Consider the following 19,867-nt stretch of genomic DNA (forward strand, 5'->3'; position numbering starts at 1 on the left):
CCGTAAGGGGAGCAAATACTTATTGGAAATAAACTAATATATTGCTTAAAATGATTTGTTTTCACATGAAATCTATGTAAACACCAGTTGCTTTGTAATGTTTCTATATATTTTGAATGAGTAAAAATTATACTACTAAGTAAAAATAAATAGTAATATTGCTGAGATTATTTATTTGTAGGTTAAAGTGCTTTGACATTGCATTTGTTTGAACATTGGTTTTAATTACTCAATTACACACCTAAATAAGACAGCAGTAGCTCAGACTGTGTGGGCCTTTGCTTGGAACCGGGAGGTCACCGGTTCAGGTCCCCAAATAGACCAAGAATGGCACTTTGACAGAACTCAAAGTACTTTGAGAGAAGCCAGTTCACCTCCTTGGCACTTGACTTGAGCAGCTACACCCCCGCTGCAATTAAATATGTCTTTCCATGAACCAAACAAGCCACAATTAATCCTCCCCATCCATTTGTGAAGGTAGTCAGCTTACACGAGCTAGTATCCTTGAGAATCAAGATTACAGTTCCTGAAATGGCATAATTACATGTTGCATTGTTTCTGGTTTCACAAATTAAATAGTTCCTGTGTGCAGGCTGTCCCTTCTATGTTTAAGACATTTAGAATGATTAAAATCTAGATATAATGACAGATTTCTAAGAGGTTTTATAACACATATGAATTACTTTACCAGTGCTTTATTCTTCTGAGAAAATGGTGTGTTACGCAACAAATGTATGGTCGTTTTACATTTTCTGTGTCCTTTTGAAATTGTATTTAGCAAGCTCAGATCACATTACCCCTCCTTTTTTATTTGATTACTGTCTTCCAACCACGTCTGTTACTTTACTGTAGTGGAAGACTTGCAGCTGACAGGCATGATTTTTAATGCTGTATTTCTGTGGTAAAATGATGCAGGGTATACAATGTGCAACAACTCATACTTTCACTACTACCTGTGCTCTCCTGAATCCCTTTATTTTTCTTAATGCTTTCAACAAAACACTCATTTCCACTGTTAAGCATTGGAAACATCTTCTGCATGCCTCTCATCTTCATTGAGCCAACACATCCACAAGAGGGCAGAGAGGTAGATGATGTAACTCTGGAGTGTTACTGTGCTCGCAGAAAGACACATTAACTGACTGTTTATCAGGCATTTTATGTATGTCACCATGGATAAAAGCGTCAGCTAAAGTTGCATGTATTTTACTGTAAAATGTTGTATTGCAATTAGATTTACAAAAGATTTGTCAGCAAAAAAAATGCCAGTAAAGTTCAGGTATACCTAAACATGAATCCTGTCAATTCAGATTAAAACGGCAACAAAAATATTTAAACTGTTAAACCTTTTACATAACTGTTCAAAGACATATTGGAGTGTGACTTGAATCTATTTAATTGATGAGGTTTTGAAGAGGATAGGTCTTTATTGTCTGTTTGGCCTTTAGAAACCTTAATTTGTGGGTTTTAACATATCGTAAAATACTGATCCGTGATGTTTGTTTTAATTGTGTGTGATTTGGTGTCCTTATTTGCACTAAAGCAAACTATTCTGTAGAACACAGATTGAATTCCTCGTTATTATTATTATTTTAATCATTGATGAGGGCAGTTTTGCAACACCTGCCCTGCTTAATACTGGCACCATAAATCACCTGCATGTTTTATCTTTTCTGCGTTTCACAGCAATCATAAATCACCTCTGAATGGACCTGAGGTTAAATAAGAGATAGGGTAAGAACAGAAAAAAAGTATTTGACCCAATTAGGATGTGTGTTGTTTCTTGGCATGTTTACCTGTATGTTTGGGTGTATTTTGACCATGCTGTCAGAGCTCTTTGTGTCTGAGTTGGAAAAGCTAAAGAATTTGATGTCATTAATGTCAAATATTTACGTGCAAGCTTTATTAGTAAGATGCCAATCAACATGGCCAAATAGTGTTTGGACGGAACGGAGGGGAATGATTGCCTTATCATAAACAGACTAATGATTAGCTTCTTAAATAATGAACATGCTTCTTTATCTGACCTCAATGCCCATGTTTTCTCTGACTCCGGCAGACGGGGTCTTATTGCTTTAACCTTTACCCAAGGGGATAAGGCTGGTGCTTAAAATAAGTGTTATTGTCAACACATCCCGCAAATCCATTAGTTGATCCTTCTCCAAACTCTTGAATTACTCAAATTGTCACTTGCCCTCAGTCTCCTGAAAATAGTTTCATGTTTAGAAAAGCTCAGTAATTGCCTTTTAGCAGCTGTTGTTTCTAGTCGAACTAACTAGACAAAGAATGAAAGTTGGCTTTGTAGGGACTATTTCTTTGTTCGGATCACTACACATCAGCACCCTTGTTCAAGGGTTTGCTTCTTTTTGGGGGATTAGTGTCCCTACAGTTTTCAAACTCAAATTGGGGAGAAATGTCTCCAACGGGAATCTGCATGTGCAGCAATCTCTCCTCTTTTCAACTGGACTTTGTCATCCTAATGTGAGCACTTCATTTGAATAATAACGAAACTCTGAATTAGCATTACAATAACTGCATGCAAATCATTCAAAAGGTTGTGAGTTGATTACTGGTGAATGTGGCACTGTGGTATTCTGGTCGTTCCTGATACAGTAGTTTGGCAACTATGAGCATTTGCATCACAAGCTGGGACACTCCCTCTGGGATTTCTTGCACGACACCAATCACCAGAGCTATATTCCAAATGTGCTTTTAGAAATTCCTCTCAAACACGTCATGTGAGCTGGAAACGATTCCAACTTTTACTCTTTGGAATTCTTATTATGTAGAACTCAAAATGATACGTTATGGAAGATATCTTTTCTGAATAAAAAAATGGCACAACTTCTTAGTAAGTAGAACTCAAAACTTGTTAGACAGAAAGAGTGTGTCTTTTGAGTTGTCCTAACTTTGTATAATAAGATTAAGACGTGCACTCAATGATAGTTTGGGTTTTGTGCTTAAAAAGTACTTCTTCTTCTTCCCTCAGACTTTTCTCTAATGTAAGTCCTGTATAAGAGTATGCATGTTTGTGTGTGTGGCCGACATGCTCACCCTCGTGTTTGTGTGACCTGAGTTGAAGGCCTCCATTAAATCAGAGCTCTTATCTACCTTCATATGGAGGGGAAAGTGTTCAGTTGCACCCTTTTCCCCCCGACTAACAATAACAACCTCTGTTAACAGCGTTCAGTCGCTATTAAACAGCCATCATGACCCAATAAAACTAAGGGTCTTGTTCCTCTCAACAGGTTACCATTTCCTATGCCTGATAAAATGCCAGGGTGTGTTAGTGGATGGAAAGCCTCTTCACCTGACATGGTAATGGCCCAAGCCAACCGTGCTATTACGACGTCATACGTGTGTGTTTGTTTAGGACGTTTACAACCCTGTAAGGAAGCTGAGTGATGATGCACTGTACTGGAAAGACAGGAGGTTATGTTGTACATATGTGTGTAAATATATGTGTTGTGTGTTGAGTCACACGGTGGAACCATTTAATGGGTTTTGGTGTTAATTGCGACTTGTCTGGAGGAAATGAAAGAGCACACCACAATCTGTTTTTCTCCATGTGCGCAGCGGAGCATTCATTCAGTTTCCCTCTCACCAATGTCATGTCATGCATGACTTTTATCTAAATGATAATTATTTAGACTGTTCTTCTTATCAGCAGAGAAACAGAGAGCATACAACAGTGTGAGAAAGAAAGTCCAATAGTGTGATAAAAGAGTTTGACACCAGCAGGATTTAGGATGGGCAATACAGTGCGTTTGTATAAGATGGGTGACATCGATAACTGTCACTGTAAATACCCTGAAAGATACAGTGCATGTAACAAGTTGACTGCACTTTTGTATAACAGATTAAGGTAACAGCTTTAAATTAAAGTGTGGAGTGACACCTGATTCCACCTGATCTTTAGTTGAAACCAGCTCTACACAAAATACAAAATTTGACCTGATGATGCTTTAAATAAAGTAAGGGCTAAAGGAAGTGATTATCCTTCTTCCAGTGAAATACCTGAAATAACATTCATAGCAATCCACTAAATAGTTGTGCAGTTGCTCAAAGCTATTCATCTGAACCTCATGGTGGCGATTGAGTAAGTATTTGGGAATGGTGAAGACCCGGAAGATAGCATTGCAAAAGCGACAGGAGTCTTCCATTGGATTTTGCAGAAATAAGACCTCTGGCCAACACACGTTTATGATACTTTACTACATCACAGTCACATGATTTCACGCCACCGCCGCTAAGCTAAAGGCGGCTAATACCCCATTATCGACGGATGGATTTTATGACATAGAACAAAACGTGAAAATGTTTCTAGCTTGTGTTAACCACAGACCTTATTTCAGGCATCTCACCCAAAATACCTTGACAGGGACTGAGAAGTGCTAATGTGCTAACTCATTTCCAGGTTAGGTCAGGTTAAGATTTATTCCTGCACCACTCTATTGGCATCCATGTAGCCACGTCACTAGCATGGCAAAAAACGGCTAACGAGAGTATAATAAAATGAAGGCTAAGGTCCTTCCTTCCTGCAGCGGTCAGACTATATAACCATCATGGTCCCTGGTAGAGCCCCCACACATATAACACCACAGACTATAACACCCCTTGTTGTGCATCCAATGACGTGCAATATATCTAAATATGCCGTTAATAACTGTGCAATATATACCTGGCTGCTATATCTCAGAACTGTTACAGGATGTGTATTTTTTCATTTGATCTTTCATATTTTTAAATGCATGCTTGTTGGGTAATATTAAGCTGTCTGTGGCTCTTTTCTGGCTGTAACTAATGCACAATTCCCCTCTGTGGATCGAATAAAGGTATTCTGATTTGTAAAGCAGTTAAGCAACATGGTTTCTACCAAACAGTTCTGAAACAGAAGTAAATAGTGCATCTGTTGGTGAATAATCGCATGCTTATTTGGTGAGCTCCAGCACAATTGGTCCAAGCTTTATCAGGAAATGTAAACAGTGCAATGGTGTGACTGGATGAGTAGGAGCAACACATCATAGCGTGTGTGTTTGCTTTAGAGTTGTATTAAAAGGATTAAAGCTGCTTTTCTCCAAATGAGATGACACTGGTTTATGAGCAGCTTGGCCAAGACTTTTATAGGCTAAATCCACCCTGCTTTTACAGCAGACAATATTTATCAGCTCCACACAAGCCTTCACTTTTATGGCCTCCTGTCACCTTTGCCCCTCACACTATGCGAGCTTTCCCCCGCCTCTGCTTCGAACAAAGACTCTTCTGAACACAACAGATTGGGTAAAAATAGGCAAATGATCTAATATGTCACATATAGAGTAAATTACCATTTGACAAATCATGACTGCAATTAATAACACGCTTCAATAAATCATAATAAATAATAGCCGGCAAAGAGACTTGTGTTTTCATTCTTTAAATGTATGGATAATTACGGACAGATGGTATTTGGAATCATCTTCCATCTTATCAGACAGGAGATTTAAATGTAATTCTTACAAACACAATGAATTATGATCCGCTTCTCAGAGAGTCCAGATGGAGTGTGAGAGCCTTCCCTGCCCTGCCCTCCCTCTGACTGGTGCACCGACTGTCACTTGACTGTTGTTCATTAACGTGTGGAGGACAGGTAGACCAGTCTGTAGCAAGGTGGAGGTTTATTGATCTCAGGCTTTCACTCGAGGAACAAGTGGTGTAAAGACAGTGTCTTTTGTGGTAAAAGTGGTTGGATTACAATCAAAGTTTTCCTTCTTCTGGATTCTGGACAATCAAGAGTTCACGTCCGTTTCTGGAACCGTTTCGTCAATGGAGAGGATCTTTTCCGTCGGACAAATGTGAAACCTACCTTCAGCGTTTTTTTTTTATCTGAACAGGTTGATTTATAGTGTTTGTCATGTAGAAACGGTGGAAAACAAACAGTAAAAACTCAAGGAACAAGATGTACAGCTCACACAGTTTACCCTACCTGGGAGTGTTAGTAATGGCGGTGGTCGCCAACAAGATGCTGGAGGAGTGTTTGTCATCAAAGCGTGAGATCACCATGAACGTCGTGCTGCTGGAGGACGACACTTATGGATGGAGTCGGAGGTTTGTACAGAAGGCTGTGAAAGAAGCCATCGAAGTGGACAGGCAGGAGAACATTAAACATGGTATGGACTGACCCTAACCCTCACCCTAATAAAGGCCGATCAATTCATCTCACAGAGAATAATAATGTGATACAATCTGCACCTTTATTGCAGCAGACAAAATGATTAAACCTAAGAATAAAGAATCAATCATGAAGGAATTTACATTTTATGAGGCAAGTTATATCCCTGGAGATCAGCTTTAAACCTGGAAGGGATAGCAGCATCAACGGTGAATACAATCACTTCATTTAAAACTCAAATCTGGCCAAAATTGTTTTGTTTATTCACTAATTTGGTCATAAAAGAGGACATCTATTTTGGATTAATGGTTTATTTCTGATTTCCCTTTTCTTTTTTGCTTTTTACGGATAAATAACCTTTTAAATGGACTTAAATTCAATTTACAATGGACTTATTTACATTTCACAAGTAATTCAAGACATGTAGTGAAGGTACCAGGATGTTTGTAGAAGGTTTGAACATGGGATATTTCAGTATTAGTGTTATTATATTATATTATCTATTATATATATATTAGACGGCTATTAGATTAGATGACCTTTTTTGATGCAGAACTTTGGGAAACATAAGATTTATTTGTCTCAACTTACGTAACTGTCCAAGAACTCAAGAACTAGCTAAATAAAAAAGCCAAATACTAGAACAATTTAAAATAAATAAATAACATTCTAACTTCTCCAGCAGCTCGTCAGTACGTGGCATGGGATATGAATTAAAACAAGAAATGCTGTTCAGCTTCCTCATGTCCGAGCAGAACCGAGGCTGAGTGGTGTTTTTTCGTAGGGACAAGCACTATCGGATTTAAATAAAAAAGAGCTGACATTCAATGCTAGTCAAGTCTTGATATAATTTCAGTTCTATGGGCAGACTGTGGTTATTAAGTAAAAATTAGGAGGTTTGGTTTGGTACCCAACCATGCAGGTACACTGAAATGCACACGTGTGTAGACCCAGAAGTAACATGTTCTGACATTTTTGAAAGAAGGCCCTGTTCATACCATTCTGAGCCTGATTTAGCTGGCATTTTGTTTCCTGAAACGTGGGAAATCTTGATTTGTTTACGGCTGCGGTTGTATTGCTGATTTATGGACAGTCTCACAGAGAATTCCCTCTATAAAAACCTTGAAAACCTGACTTTAAAATGTAAACAAAATAAACCTGGCTCTTGAGTCATGAATGATAATAGACATGAGTATTTTGAATATTTAAAAAGTGCGAAATACAAAGTATAACTATCTTAATATAAATAATACATGGTGAAATATTACGTACTTTATGTTTTACTCGCTTTAACTTATTCTTACTTGATTCTTGGAAATGTTGGCGCCTTGTTAACTGAAAGAAAACATGTAAACGTGTAAATAAATCCGTGGTGAAGCTGTTCATCGTTTTTTTTAACCAAAACTAGCTGTTAGCATCTGTACCTAGCCTAAGGGAATCTCTCTCCCAAACACTTTTAGAAACTTCCTTTAAAAGATTTGGTTTTTTATTGGCATTGTGATAATAAGACCAGGTTTAAAATGTGTGATATTCATATAAAAAATAAGGTCATAGGCTAGTCTTTTTATCATCTGATTTATTATTTCTCGCTGCTGCTGTAAAATTCCTTTTCAAAATACTTGGTTTGACTAATCAAAGGCGGTATCTGGACCAGTGGCTGCTTGAATCAGTGTAATCTAATGTTGACAGCCTTTAAGAGATTAATGAGTTAATTTTTAATATTGATCACTCTTATCTTCTTTCCATTCCCCAAGGTTTAAACTTCACGTTGACAGCAAACTACAACGGGTTCAACACCACTGTGTACAACCGGCAGGGCTGTGGCAGCAGCACCTGTGAGGGGGTGGCAATACTGAAGTTACTGCATGTGAGTGGGTCAAAAAAGGTCCAATTCCACTGTCAAACACCAACGATGAGATACACTAAGAATATTTAGAGGCTTTCTTTCATTCACTGAGGTCTTCAAGGTAAAGAGTCAGAGTTAAAAACTCCTGCAGGACAATTTGGTACCTGAAAATCTGCTATTCTGTGTTTCCTTTCCTTTCCTCTTTGTTTTTTCGTGAATCTCAGTGTTAAAACTTGAGCTACTGTTGATGGTGATAAGATCAAGGGATTAAACTGTATTCATACTGGAGGCTGTGGCTTAGTGCATCGATAACAAGTTCCCTTTTTGTGTTACGACATCTCTAGATTAGTCTCTAGCTGGCACAGTCACACCACTATTACTTCATGACACGATTCACCTAAATGCAAAATAATAAAAGAGTCATTTAGTTAAACATTACTAAAGTGTAACCCTCTTACTGTCACTGGGGAAGTTGTCTGATTATACACCCTTACCTGTAGTGTGTTCTGTAGGTGTATGTGCGTGTAAATGGTCTGCAAAGGCTAATATCCCAAAGTTTCTCTCCCACACACTACCTCCCTGAAATGCCTCCATTGCACTCCTTTTTTAACACAGTGACATCACTTACGGGGCCTTTGTGATGACAGTATGTGTGTTTCTGCAGAATAACGGTGAAGTTGGATGCGTCATGCTGGGGCCTTCTTGCACTTATGCCACCTTCCAGTTAGTGGAGTGAGTATGACTCCTATGACTTCTTTTTGATTGTCCACCATAAAGCAACTTTTAAACCCCCCTCCTATTATCTACCTCAGTGATGAGATTGGCTTGAGTCTGAGCATACCCGTTATCTCAGCCGGGAGTTTCGGCCTCTCCTGCGACTATAAACCCAAACTGACCCGAATTCTCCCTCCGGCTCGCAAGATCTCAGACTTCTTTGTCAACTTCCTGAAGGAACCGTTGAGTTTCAAGGATCCTTGGAAGCAAGTCTATGTCTACAAGAAACCCAGCAACGCATCTGAGGACTGCTTCTGGTGAGACGACACAGTTTATCCGACTGACCTCTGCAGCATGTGTACAATTTTTACATTTTGCCTCCTTGCTTTTGTAACAGGTATATCAATGCTTTGGAAGCCCCCTCTGCCAGGTTTGCCTCAAAGATAAACAGAGAGATGCTGCGTGGGGAGGCAGATCTGCAGAAAGCACTCACAGCTAAGAAAAGACACAGCAACAGTGAGTAAATGTTCAAGTGACACCAAGTATTTCCTCCTGAGATTCAACAACACTTGAAAACCAAATGTTGACCCCAAAGATTAATATTCAAAATCCCATACGGATTAATTTAAGAGTGCAACAATACTTTCCTATGAGGAATGTTTGGTTTAACAACGTTTAACAAGAAGAGTGACAGTAAAAAACGACTCTTAAGTGACAAAGATTGCAAAGAGTAGTGTGCTTATTTGCTACCCCTAAATTCACATGTGTACAGCTAAAACAGTTCCCTTCCTGTCATACTGAAACTGATTCATTTATCCCAGTTTTCATCCTATGTGGGAGCCCTGACGACGTCATTTCAATAAAGGGGAAGGTGGGCCCGATCCCTGAGGACATCATGTTCATTCTCATCGATATTTACAAGTAAGCATGTCTACTTTATGAGTATTTCAGTGATAAAGAACACATCTGAATTGATGGTCAAACCTTCTCTGCATTATGAAAGTAAAGATGTATCACAGTGCCACCCTCTCCCTTCCTTTAGCCCGGATTATTACGACAACAGGACATCTATTAAGGCCATGCAAGATGTGGTGGTTGTCACTCTGCCACAGAGGAACTACACCTCTGGATCTCTCTGGAACGACACGGTGAGCAGCGTTTTCCACCCACACTGTTTTTAGAGGAAACGTCTTAGTGAATTATTTGACTTTTTTGTGATGTTTTTAACGGGCAGATTAACGACTACGTGGCTGGGTATCACGACGGGGCCTTGCTGTTTGGCAAAGTGCTCAGAGAGACGATGCTGGGTCAGCGCAATGACAGAAACTACGATGTGCCTCTGAGCGACAACCCTTTTGGGAACACTTCCTTCTACGGTATGTTCAGTGACAGACTCCAGAAATCCAGTGCAAAATAAATGTTATTATCTTTGTTTGTGGTTAATTGTGTTGTTGCTTGGTCATACTGTCATGAGATGGTCCTGTGTAAAGGCAACACCCAAGAGAATAGCAACCTAAATGAAGCTGCAGGAAGTAATGAAAATATACTTCAAGGTGTCAGGGGTTCTGGCACACGTGTTGCACTTTTACCACAGTCAGACATTCAGGAGGGTCTGAGGCTATGGAGATGATAAAATGCAATGTTTAACCTTTTTCTAGGTGGAGATTGTTAAAGGACAGTGCCTGTAAATGCTTAAAAGTGCCACAAAATTCAACAAAAAAGTTAAATTATGAGGACTGCTTTCTAGTACATCTCCACTTAGTAATTTTCCTGCCAGGGGACCTGTTTGACAACACCAACGTCAAAGCCAGAGCTTCTAGCAAATTGCTATTTAGTGTTTTGTGTATTGGCAACTGTTTTAATAATCAAGTTTTGCTATTTTGTGCAAAGAAATAGCATGTTTTTATTTGGATCAATTACGTTATATTATATTGTACCTCTAGCATTTCCAGAAATTAACTAATCCATTCTTTAGGCTGAATCTCCTTGATTACTTCTCCTATGATATCGTTTCGCCCTCCCTCTGACTAAAATCCACCTCAGTTGTCCCATACTTAAAAATGCTATTCCAACACTAGACTAATGTTTATTCTCTCCTCCAGCAGAAAACACTTATGCACGCTTGTCTTGTCTTGCTTGTTTTGACATATGCTGTGTGTCTGTGTATTTGCTTCACACAGGTATGGGAGGACACTATGTGATCGATGAGTACGGCGACAGAGACACCAACTTCTCTATGATTTACACATCAACTGAGACTGGCATGGTAAGGCGATCGTCCATACGTTAATGTTACCCTATTCCCCCGTTTAAAATATGTTGCTTTAAATACTTTCCTTCTGTCTCTCTCTCTCCAGTACGAAACCCTGTTACTGTTTGACACATCACAAAATAAAACTATAGTGATAGACGAAAACCCCGCCTTGCCCTGGCACGGTCGCCTGCCTTTTGACGAGCCAGAAATCCCAGATGGTAATAAACACACACACGAAACTGTATTCTAGCAAAAACAACATTGATTTAGTCTAATGTCACTATTAACCTGACTGTATGACTGTATATGCGTTTTCTTTGTGTGGGCTTCCAGGTTTGGATATGCAGGACGTGATTGTGATCGTTTTGAGTCTCAGTGTTGTCGTGGTGACAGCCATCGCTCTCATCTTCTACAGGTAAACAACCAACACGCTTGACAGCATCGATAAAGTTGAATTTGGCATTAAGAATCAGTGACCAAAAGGTACGAGACGGCCAGCTATAATTGATTTAATCAATCTGAAACACAAAAATAATCAGCGTTTTATTCACGTTTGCATTTGTTCATTGAGTCGTCTTTACCCCTGTCCTCATTTATGTTTGTATGTACTATTTGTTTTTAATGTTAGACAGAACAGGAAAGAGCGTCATTTGCAGAAGAAGTGGTCTCACATTAACCCGCATCTGATTGGTCTGCTGGATGAGAAAGAGGTGTCTCTGAAGGTAAACATCAATCAGCTGTTTCCTACGTCCAGTAAGAGAAGTTTTGTGAACATTGGGTGTATAAACATTTGTAGTTGTTTTCGGATTTCCTATCCCTAACCTTGTGGTATAATGATATGTACATTCTCCTGGCCACATCAGAAAAGGTGGTCCTCACAACATAGTTTGGGTTGATGGTCCTCACAATTGGAGCAAAACATGTATGTGTGTGTAACAGATTGATGAAGATCAGAGGAAAGACAGCACATGCTTCAATCATCGCGGCCGATATGACAAGAAGGTACGATCAATCCAACTTTCAGAAAGTCATTTTAGTTTGTAAAAACCAAGAAATAATAAAGTATTTTCACTCAGTGTTAAAGTGTATCTTATATTCTTTAGCCTGTAATCCTGAAAGAGCTGAAACAAACAGACGGAGACTTCACAGAGGACCAAAGGATTGAGCTTAACACTGTAAGACACTTATTTTTTTAATCAAACTCGACACTTTTTGGGTCCAACAACCTGCCCCTTCTTCTCCACTGGTAGCTCAATAATAATAAAGTGTTCTTTCTCCTAATGATGCGTTTCAGCTGCCTATAACCCTTCATTTTCTCCTCAGCTGCTGCGGATAGATTACTACAACCTGACCAAGTTCTACGGTACGGTGAAGTTTGAGTACGGCGTCTTTGGAGTGTTTGAGCTCTGTCAGAGGGGTTCACTCAGGGTAAGAGCAGAGCATCACTTCCACTTACTTTCCCTGCATGTCATATCCTATATCCTATTTTCTTACAGAAGCAGCAGTGTGTTCAGACATTAAAATACAAATACTTAAAAAGTGGAATAGAGAATTAACAATAACACATTTAAATGAATCATTGAATACGCCCGGTGGATTTATTTGTTTGGTCTTGTTGTCATAGTAGTTATTACTGTGTCCTTTTTATTGTATCCTCTTCCTTTTCATTATCTCTACCGTCTTTCAGCTTCGCTTTTATTACCTTTTTAAATCGTTTTGACCTCCATTCTGAATGATGGTGCATATATACACTCTTGTGCTCAGTTGGTCTGACTTTCCCTCCCGTTACATCACTACAGAAGGCTGCATGTTGTTTATGACTCACAATGACTTTACTGTTCATTTGATAAGTCATGGAGACACAGTTTAAAGAGCACTAATATGATGTGTGAATGCACATAATGAGTAGTTAAAGGGATTAAAATCAACTTCTTTATCTGTTTTTTCTCTGCCGCAGTACATTCTGAACGACAGGATCTCCTACCCAGATGAAACCTTCATGGACATGGAGTTTAAGATATCAGTCATGTATGATATAGCAAAGGTACTGCCCGTCTTTCACTTAACCGGATCTAATAGGGAAAGGATATGAATTCTGCCTCATTTTCTGTTGTACGAAACATACTTTTATCTAATTTGATTCTGCAAGTGGCCTGATTTATTTAGTTTTAAGTGTTTTAAAGATAATAATCAGCATATTTTTACTTAACCTTCATGCATTTCAAGGAGAGTAAAGTGATACAACCAGTGGTGGCATTTAATGAAGTTCTGTACAATTTTAAGATACTTGTACTTCACCTGAGTATTTCAATTGTGTGCCAATTTTTACTTCAACATTCATTTGACAGCTACCCAGGTACATTATAGATTCAGGTTTTAAGCTCAAACCAAATATAAATGAACTCATATACAGTATGAACATTGATATGTAATTATAGGTTAAGATATCCAGCAGCTGTATATGAAGTACTTAAAGTAAGCTCCACTTTAATTTGCTGTTATGAACATACTAATGCATTAATAATCATGATTCAGTCATTTAATATACAGTATATGGTTTGGAAATGTGCTTTAACACACTATGAGTTCTTTGAGGTCAATCATTTTAGACTTTTACTTAAGTAAGCTTTTTAATGCAGGTCTTTTAATTGGAAAAAAGTACTTCAACACTTCAGTATTACTACTTTGACTTAAGTAAGAGGTCTGAGAACTGATTCTTCTTGGTGTGTTCTCTCTTCCACTTGCGTCATATCTTCTCCAGGGCATGTCATACCTCCACTCCAGTAACATCGAGGTCCATGGTCGCCTCAAGTCCACCAACTGTGTGGTGGACAACCGCATGGTGGTGAAGATCACCGACTTTGGTTGTCACACCATCCTGAGTCCAGGCAGAGGTGAGAGAAAGTGTTTCATCCTCATTGAGGTCGATATTTATTCAGAACATTGAGATTAAAGTCGCCATCCACTCACCTCTTTTTCTCCCTCCTCAGATTTGTGGACATCCCCGGAGCACCTCCGTAAAGACGGAGTCTCTCAAAAAGGCGACGTCTACAGTTATGCCATCATTGCTCATGAGATCATTATGAGGTGGCCCCCGTTCCATACACAGAACTGCTCCGATCCTGCAGGTAGGCACAGATAGTTTGGTACACCTGCAATAGACATCAAAACAAACACACATGTACACCCCCTACTCCCACTGATTGATGTATTGTCATGTAATCCATCAGAGAAGCTCTACAGAGTGCAGCATCCCAGCGGCATGAGCGTCTTCAGACCGGACCTCATCTTTGAAGGTGCGTCAGAAAGAGAGATCGAGGTAAGAATTAAAGCATTTGCTCTTCCGGTAACAGTACAGGTTGATGGTTTATAAAGTTAAGCTGCTTATGATAGTCAAACAAAGAAGACCCTAACCTCCCTCCCTTTTTCTTTCTTTGTCCCTATATAGCTGTACATGCTGGTAAAAAGCTGCTGGGATGAAGACCCAGAGCGACGGCCAGATTTTAAGAGAATAGAGTTAAATCTGGGTAAAATTTTCAGGTACGTCAAAATCACTCGTTCATTCCAATTCAATTTAACACTTTATGTGGATATGTGATTTGGGGCAATATAAATCAAATGTTCTTGACTTGGTAGTAATGTGATGATGTTCCACAGTAACCTGCACAACCAGGCCACTGAGACGTACATGGACAACCTGATCCGCCGCCTGCAGATGTACTCCAGGACTCTGGAGAATCTGGTGGAGGAGAGAACGTCTCTGTATAAAGCTGAGAGGGACCGAGCGGATCGCCTCAACTTTATGCTACTCCCTGGGTAGGTTTGTACTGGATCTGATGCTGTTTTGCTGGGGATGTCATCTTGCATTTATGAGAAGTTTTGTATTGCCGTTTAAAAGCTGCACTGATGAAATATTTAAGGACTAATACTGAAAATACCCTGAGCATTTGAGCTTATGTATGCTGTATTTGCAGGGAAATGTCTGTCATATTCCCTGAACATATATTGTAATAAAAGACATCAATCACCATCAGTATTTTGTGTGTCTTCCCTCAGCCCAGTAGTGCGTTCACTGAAGGAGACGGGCCGAGTGGAGCCAGAGCTGTTCGAGGAGGTGACCATCTACTTCAGCGACATTGTGGGATTCACCACACTGTGCCACTACAGCACCCCCATGGAGGTGGTGGACATGCTCAACGACATCTACAAGAACTTTGACAGCATCCTGGACCACCATGATGTCTACAAGGTGATAAACATGTTAACGTGCCATTTACCAATCAGTGGTGGAAGTGAAACTCAAAAGGGTCTCAGGCAGGATGTTACTACTGCTTCTTTATCTAAGATTTGGACTTAGAGGATAGATTGTTTCTTATGAATCATGCTGAATTCAAATGTTTTTACTAATGCATCTGTCCCTCAGGTTGAGACGATAGGGGATGCATACATGGTTGCATCAGGTTTGCCTAAACGCAACGGCGACCGGCATGCAGTGGACATCGCCCACATGGCCCTGGACATGCTGGCATTTGTGGGGACGTTTGAGTTGCAGCACCTGCCCGGCATCCCTCTGTGGATCCGTATTGGTGTGCATTCAGGTAATATCGATATTTCTCATTCCCCCCCACACAATTCCCAAATTTATTGGCAATTATACACTGAATCACTGCCAACTATTTACTAAAGTCCAAACCAGATGTAAGCTCGTAACTTAACCTTCAAACCTATTTTTATCTTTTTGTTTGTTTTGCAAACGTACTGACATCTAGTGGCTGAACCGTATAAGTGATTAGCCAAAGATAAATCACACAACATCTGATACAGTTCCTCATTATCATAGATGTTATAATTAACCTAAAGAAAATTGGTTTCATTTTACCACTGGAACTAATGCTTGTTTGTTTATTTGTGTATAGGACCGTGTGCAGCAGGAGTGGTGGGGAACAAGATGCCTCGCTACTGTCTTTTCGGAGATTCAGTTAACACTGCATCACGCATGGAGTCCACAGGCCTGCGTAAGATTCAAACACACACACACACACACACACACACACACACACACACGCACGCACACACACACACACACACACACACACACACTTTGTGGTATTGTGGAAGGACCCCACACTGTGACTGTACTAACAAGTTGCGAGCCCCACAATGTCATAAAGACGAACATGTACACACACTCATTTTCACCCTGGTTTATGATTTGAAGAGACCTGAGTGTTAGTCTCTCATGATTCTGCCTCATGTCCTCTTTCCAGCTCTGAGAATTCATGCCAGCCAGTCCACCATCAACATCCTGCAGAGGACAGACTGCAATTTTGAGTATGAAAAAAGAGGCGAGACGTACCTGAAGGTAAGCTGGGTTTGCCTTTACTTTAAATTAATCCAGCTGTTTGCATCCGGTGGAAACTGTACATATATTGTTTGCTACTCTTATTTCCTGTGTCAACGTGAACCTGGCCCACAGGGTAAAGGCAAAGAGATGACCTATTGGTTAACAGGAGTGACCGGGGGGAAATACAACCTGCCGATACCGCCAACAGCGTGAGTAATCTATACTCACTTCTGTTATGTGAACACTGACAGTATGAAAACATCAATTCATTTCCCAATTTCTCTAGTATTTTCTCAAATAAATAATCCATTACAGATGTTGAACTAAAGCTGAACACACATTTATTTAATTTGGATAATAATTAATATCATTGTTATTTTCTAAATGTTTTCTACTAATTCTCTAATGTTTTATTATTTTATTTATGCCACATATTTTAGCATCTAATGTGTTGCATTTGAATTGATTTTCTGTAGCACACTTTGAGCTCTTATATAAAAGGTGCTCAATAAATACATGATGATAATAATAAACCTACAGAAACAAGTTGTAGATTGGGGTGGGTGTTAATCACTTAATCAATAATAATTAAATAATATTAGATCAATTGTATTGTTATGAATTATTATTATTAATAAGTATCATTATTATTTAAATAAATAAAAAATCTTTATGGGATTAAAGGACCTTGACCTATGACCTTCTGTAGTGAATTCTTTAAAAATTTGACAAGGCTTTGATTTTGGACAATTTGCACATTTGTATACCATTTGTATCCATAATAATCAATAATCGTCACGTTGTCTCTCAGGGAGAACTTCCAGCGGCTGCAGCAGGACCTAGCGGAGATGATCGTGTCCAGTCTGGACCACCGTGGCCTCGGGAACGAGGGCTTCAAGAACAGGAAGACCCTCTCCACCAAAATCAAACGGAGGGAAACCAACAGCAGCCTGCAGGGGAACGGCCCACCAGAGTACTTCCACCTGGCCGTCACAGAGAACCCCAGCACCTACTTGTGATGAGAGGAGCTTTCCGTGCAGTAACGGTCAAGAAATGGGTATTGTAGAAAAGTCTGTGGCTGTCTGAACGACCGCTGCTGGGTTTCTTTGAGTGACGGTCAAGCAGAGATGGAGAAATCAGGCGTGCTGAAAGGTAGACCCAGAGGATAAAAGTGCCTGCCACATAGTTCTCTCTTTCCCCCCTCTTCTATATATATGTTTATTTAGTCTATTTTTGTTAAAAGGAAAATATACATGTTATATATCATTAAAGATGTTTAGTTGTGGTGAAAGAAGTGCTATAAATAAGCCACCCTTCTCTGTTTTTGTGTGGGTCAGACACAGTTTCACAAATATAAGAGAACATTAATGTGCATTGGGGGCACAAAAGTCTGACATTTCTCCAGAAATAATGGCTATAAATTGTACCTGGAACTGTTTTGGGTGTATTTTGCGTATTCAATGTTTAAAAAATAAAAATAGGATGGGCTTTTTTGTTATATATATCACAAAGTTGTTGCCTTCTCCTTTTTTATTATATACTATTATAAATACATATGGTAAGGTGTCCATATAACGATACTGCATGTATTCTTCCTGACTTTGCTTTATGAACAGTTCTCCGTTAATGTTTAGACGTCACCTGAAGGAAGCTCATTGATTGAGAAAGTTGGACGAAATTATTTACCATGTAAATTTCCTTTTCTGCTGCAAAGACAGTGAAACTATATCCAAACAGTGCTTGTTATGATAAAGCAGACATCTGAGAATATTTCTCTTTCACACCAAAACACCTAAAACATCAGAAATACATTTTCTGTAATGATTTTGGTTTGTGTTTTATTAAAGGATGTTTGAAATGTTACATGATATTCAGAGCAATTTTTTTTTTGGTTTGTCTATTTAAAACACTTTGCAAGAAAGTACACAGAACTGTCAGCAGTCTTAAGTTGTATTGCAATGCAAGAGGTAGAGGAAAAGTATAAAAAAACATGGTGAAAAAGAAAGATAGATCCACATATTGCATACAGACATGAGGGAAAACTCCAAAGTATATACAGTTGAGACACACACACACACACACACACACACACACACACACACACACACACACACACACACACACACACACACACACACACACACACACACACACACACACACACACACACACACACACACCCACCGCCCTACACAGTTTTAGTTGTAACTAATGCTGTGCCACCGAGCTCTGTGGCAGGAAGTGGGATCCTGTGCTCCCACAGTGTGGGCCCCTCTGTCCATGCATGCTCTGTGGGGTCCCTGCGAGCAGTGAAGCCCTCTTCCGAGGCTATTTGGGCCCCGAGGTGCTGGTGATGACAGGGAGAAGGGACCCATGCTGCTCTCTGAAACATCTCTGAAGGCGGAGGGTGGATTTCGGCGGTTGGGTCGGTTTTCTGAAGACGCTGTTCTGGTTCTGCAACCTCTGCAACATGACAAACAACTGTCAGATATTGGAAGATTTTTGACATTAAAGAGGACATATGCCTCTACTGGGACATGTCTCCATGCTTTAATGTTCAAAAAGCTCTTTATTTGTGTCATACTGCCTGTGCTGCAGCACCTCTTTTCACTCTCTGTCTGAAACCAGAGCCCAGTCTGCTCTGATTGGCTAGCTGGCCGGCTCTGTTGTGATTGTCGCGACCCTTAGCTTATCACGAACAATGTGTTGGAGTGCTAGCCTAACGGGTTTGCAAGTATTACACAGTGATGTCACTTTATGTTAAGGAAGTAAACATTGTAGCCTTTGCAGACCATTCACATGCACAAACAACTATATGACACACTACAGGAAAGGGAAACCCCCAAAAGCTTAATAGGGGTGTTATGGTATGCTTTCCTACATAACATCACATCATGTGCAAAACAATCATGTGTTTAACAACAATTTATTGGGCAAAGCTGAATAGCTCCACTATGCTTATCAAGATGTTTACATTCCTGGCTGTCCTGACGGATAAAGGTCCACTATAGACAATTTACTGAATGAGAATAAAAGGCACCCTATTGATAAAATGACACTAGTTTCTCTTCAATAATCACATTTTTTTCTTCGTTAACTGAGTTAAGACTGCAGGAGCTGCATTCCAGACAATTTCACATTACGACCACGATCATTTTGGCTTATTTAGCAAAGACGGTTAAAAGCCAAGAATTGCAGTCAGAAAGCATGATTTCCAAAGTGAATGCTCAGCTGATTTCAAATACCTCGCTTAATCGAATAAAATGTCTTTCGGTCCAACAGGACACACTTAAAGATAGAGCCGTTATACGATCGAGTGCAAGCTGTTGGTGGTTCTCCGCAGTTCTTCTTCAGGATGTGTGTTGAAACCAGAATAACTGACCCATGGGACACAGAGAAGAAGAGAACAGAAACTGTGGAGTTTCTACTGTAGCTAATGAGCGTTGCACTTCATCGCCTATCCTTCTGCGAACCCATTTCCTCCTCACTACTCTCAGTTGCACACTCTGCATGTCAGATCGCCTGCTGACAGTCACGTTCTGAGCCTCTCCTGGGACA

General features: G+C 39.7%; 1 protein-coding gene across 1 annotated transcript; it reads left to right on the top strand.

Moving 5' to 3' along the window:
- Nucleotides 1-5,642: 5,642 nt before the first annotated feature.
- On the top strand, nt 5,643-18,172 carry gucy2ca (guanylate cyclase 2Ca). Its single transcript, XM_063904840.1, has 27 exons — nt 5,643-6,149; nt 7,906-8,018; nt 8,662-8,729; nt 8,810-9,028; nt 9,109-9,227; nt 9,533-9,632; nt 9,754-9,859; nt 9,946-10,087; nt 10,892-10,977; nt 11,069-11,183; nt 11,299-11,380; nt 11,594-11,687; nt 11,905-11,967; nt 12,069-12,140; nt 12,289-12,393; nt 12,923-13,009; nt 13,727-13,859; nt 13,956-14,093; nt 14,196-14,284; nt 14,414-14,505; nt 14,623-14,781; nt 15,022-15,214; nt 15,389-15,563; nt 15,882-15,980; nt 16,233-16,327; nt 16,442-16,518; nt 17,121-18,172. The coding sequence occupies exons 1-27, from the start codon at nt 5,939-5,941 to the stop codon at nt 17,326-17,328; spliced, it is 3,240 nt and encodes a 1,079-aa protein (XP_063760910.1). The 5' UTR covers nt 5,643-5,938; the 3' UTR covers nt 17,329-18,172.
- Nucleotides 18,173-19,867: the final 1,695 nt, after the last annotated feature.

Source organism: Eleginops maclovinus, chromosome 16 (assembly GCF_036324505.1).
Source record: "Eleginops maclovinus isolate JMC-PN-2008 ecotype Puerto Natales chromosome 16, JC_Emac_rtc_rv5, whole genome shotgun sequence".
Classification (NCBI taxonomy): domain Eukaryota; kingdom Metazoa; phylum Chordata; class Actinopteri; order Perciformes; family Eleginopidae; genus Eleginops; species Eleginops maclovinus.

Coding starts and splice junctions, on each gene's coding strand:
- gucy2ca (XM_063904840.1), top strand. CDS start 5,939: ATGTACAGCTCACACAGTTTACCCTACCTGGGAGTGTTAGTAATGGCG. Junction 6,150..7,905: donor GCAGGAGAACATTAAACATG/GTATGGACTGAC, acceptor CCATTCCCCAAG/GTTTAAACTTCACGTTGACA. Junction 14,285..14,413: donor CGTCAGAAAGAGAGATCGAG/GTAAGAATTAAA, acceptor GTCCCTATATAG/CTGTACATGCTGGTAAAAAG.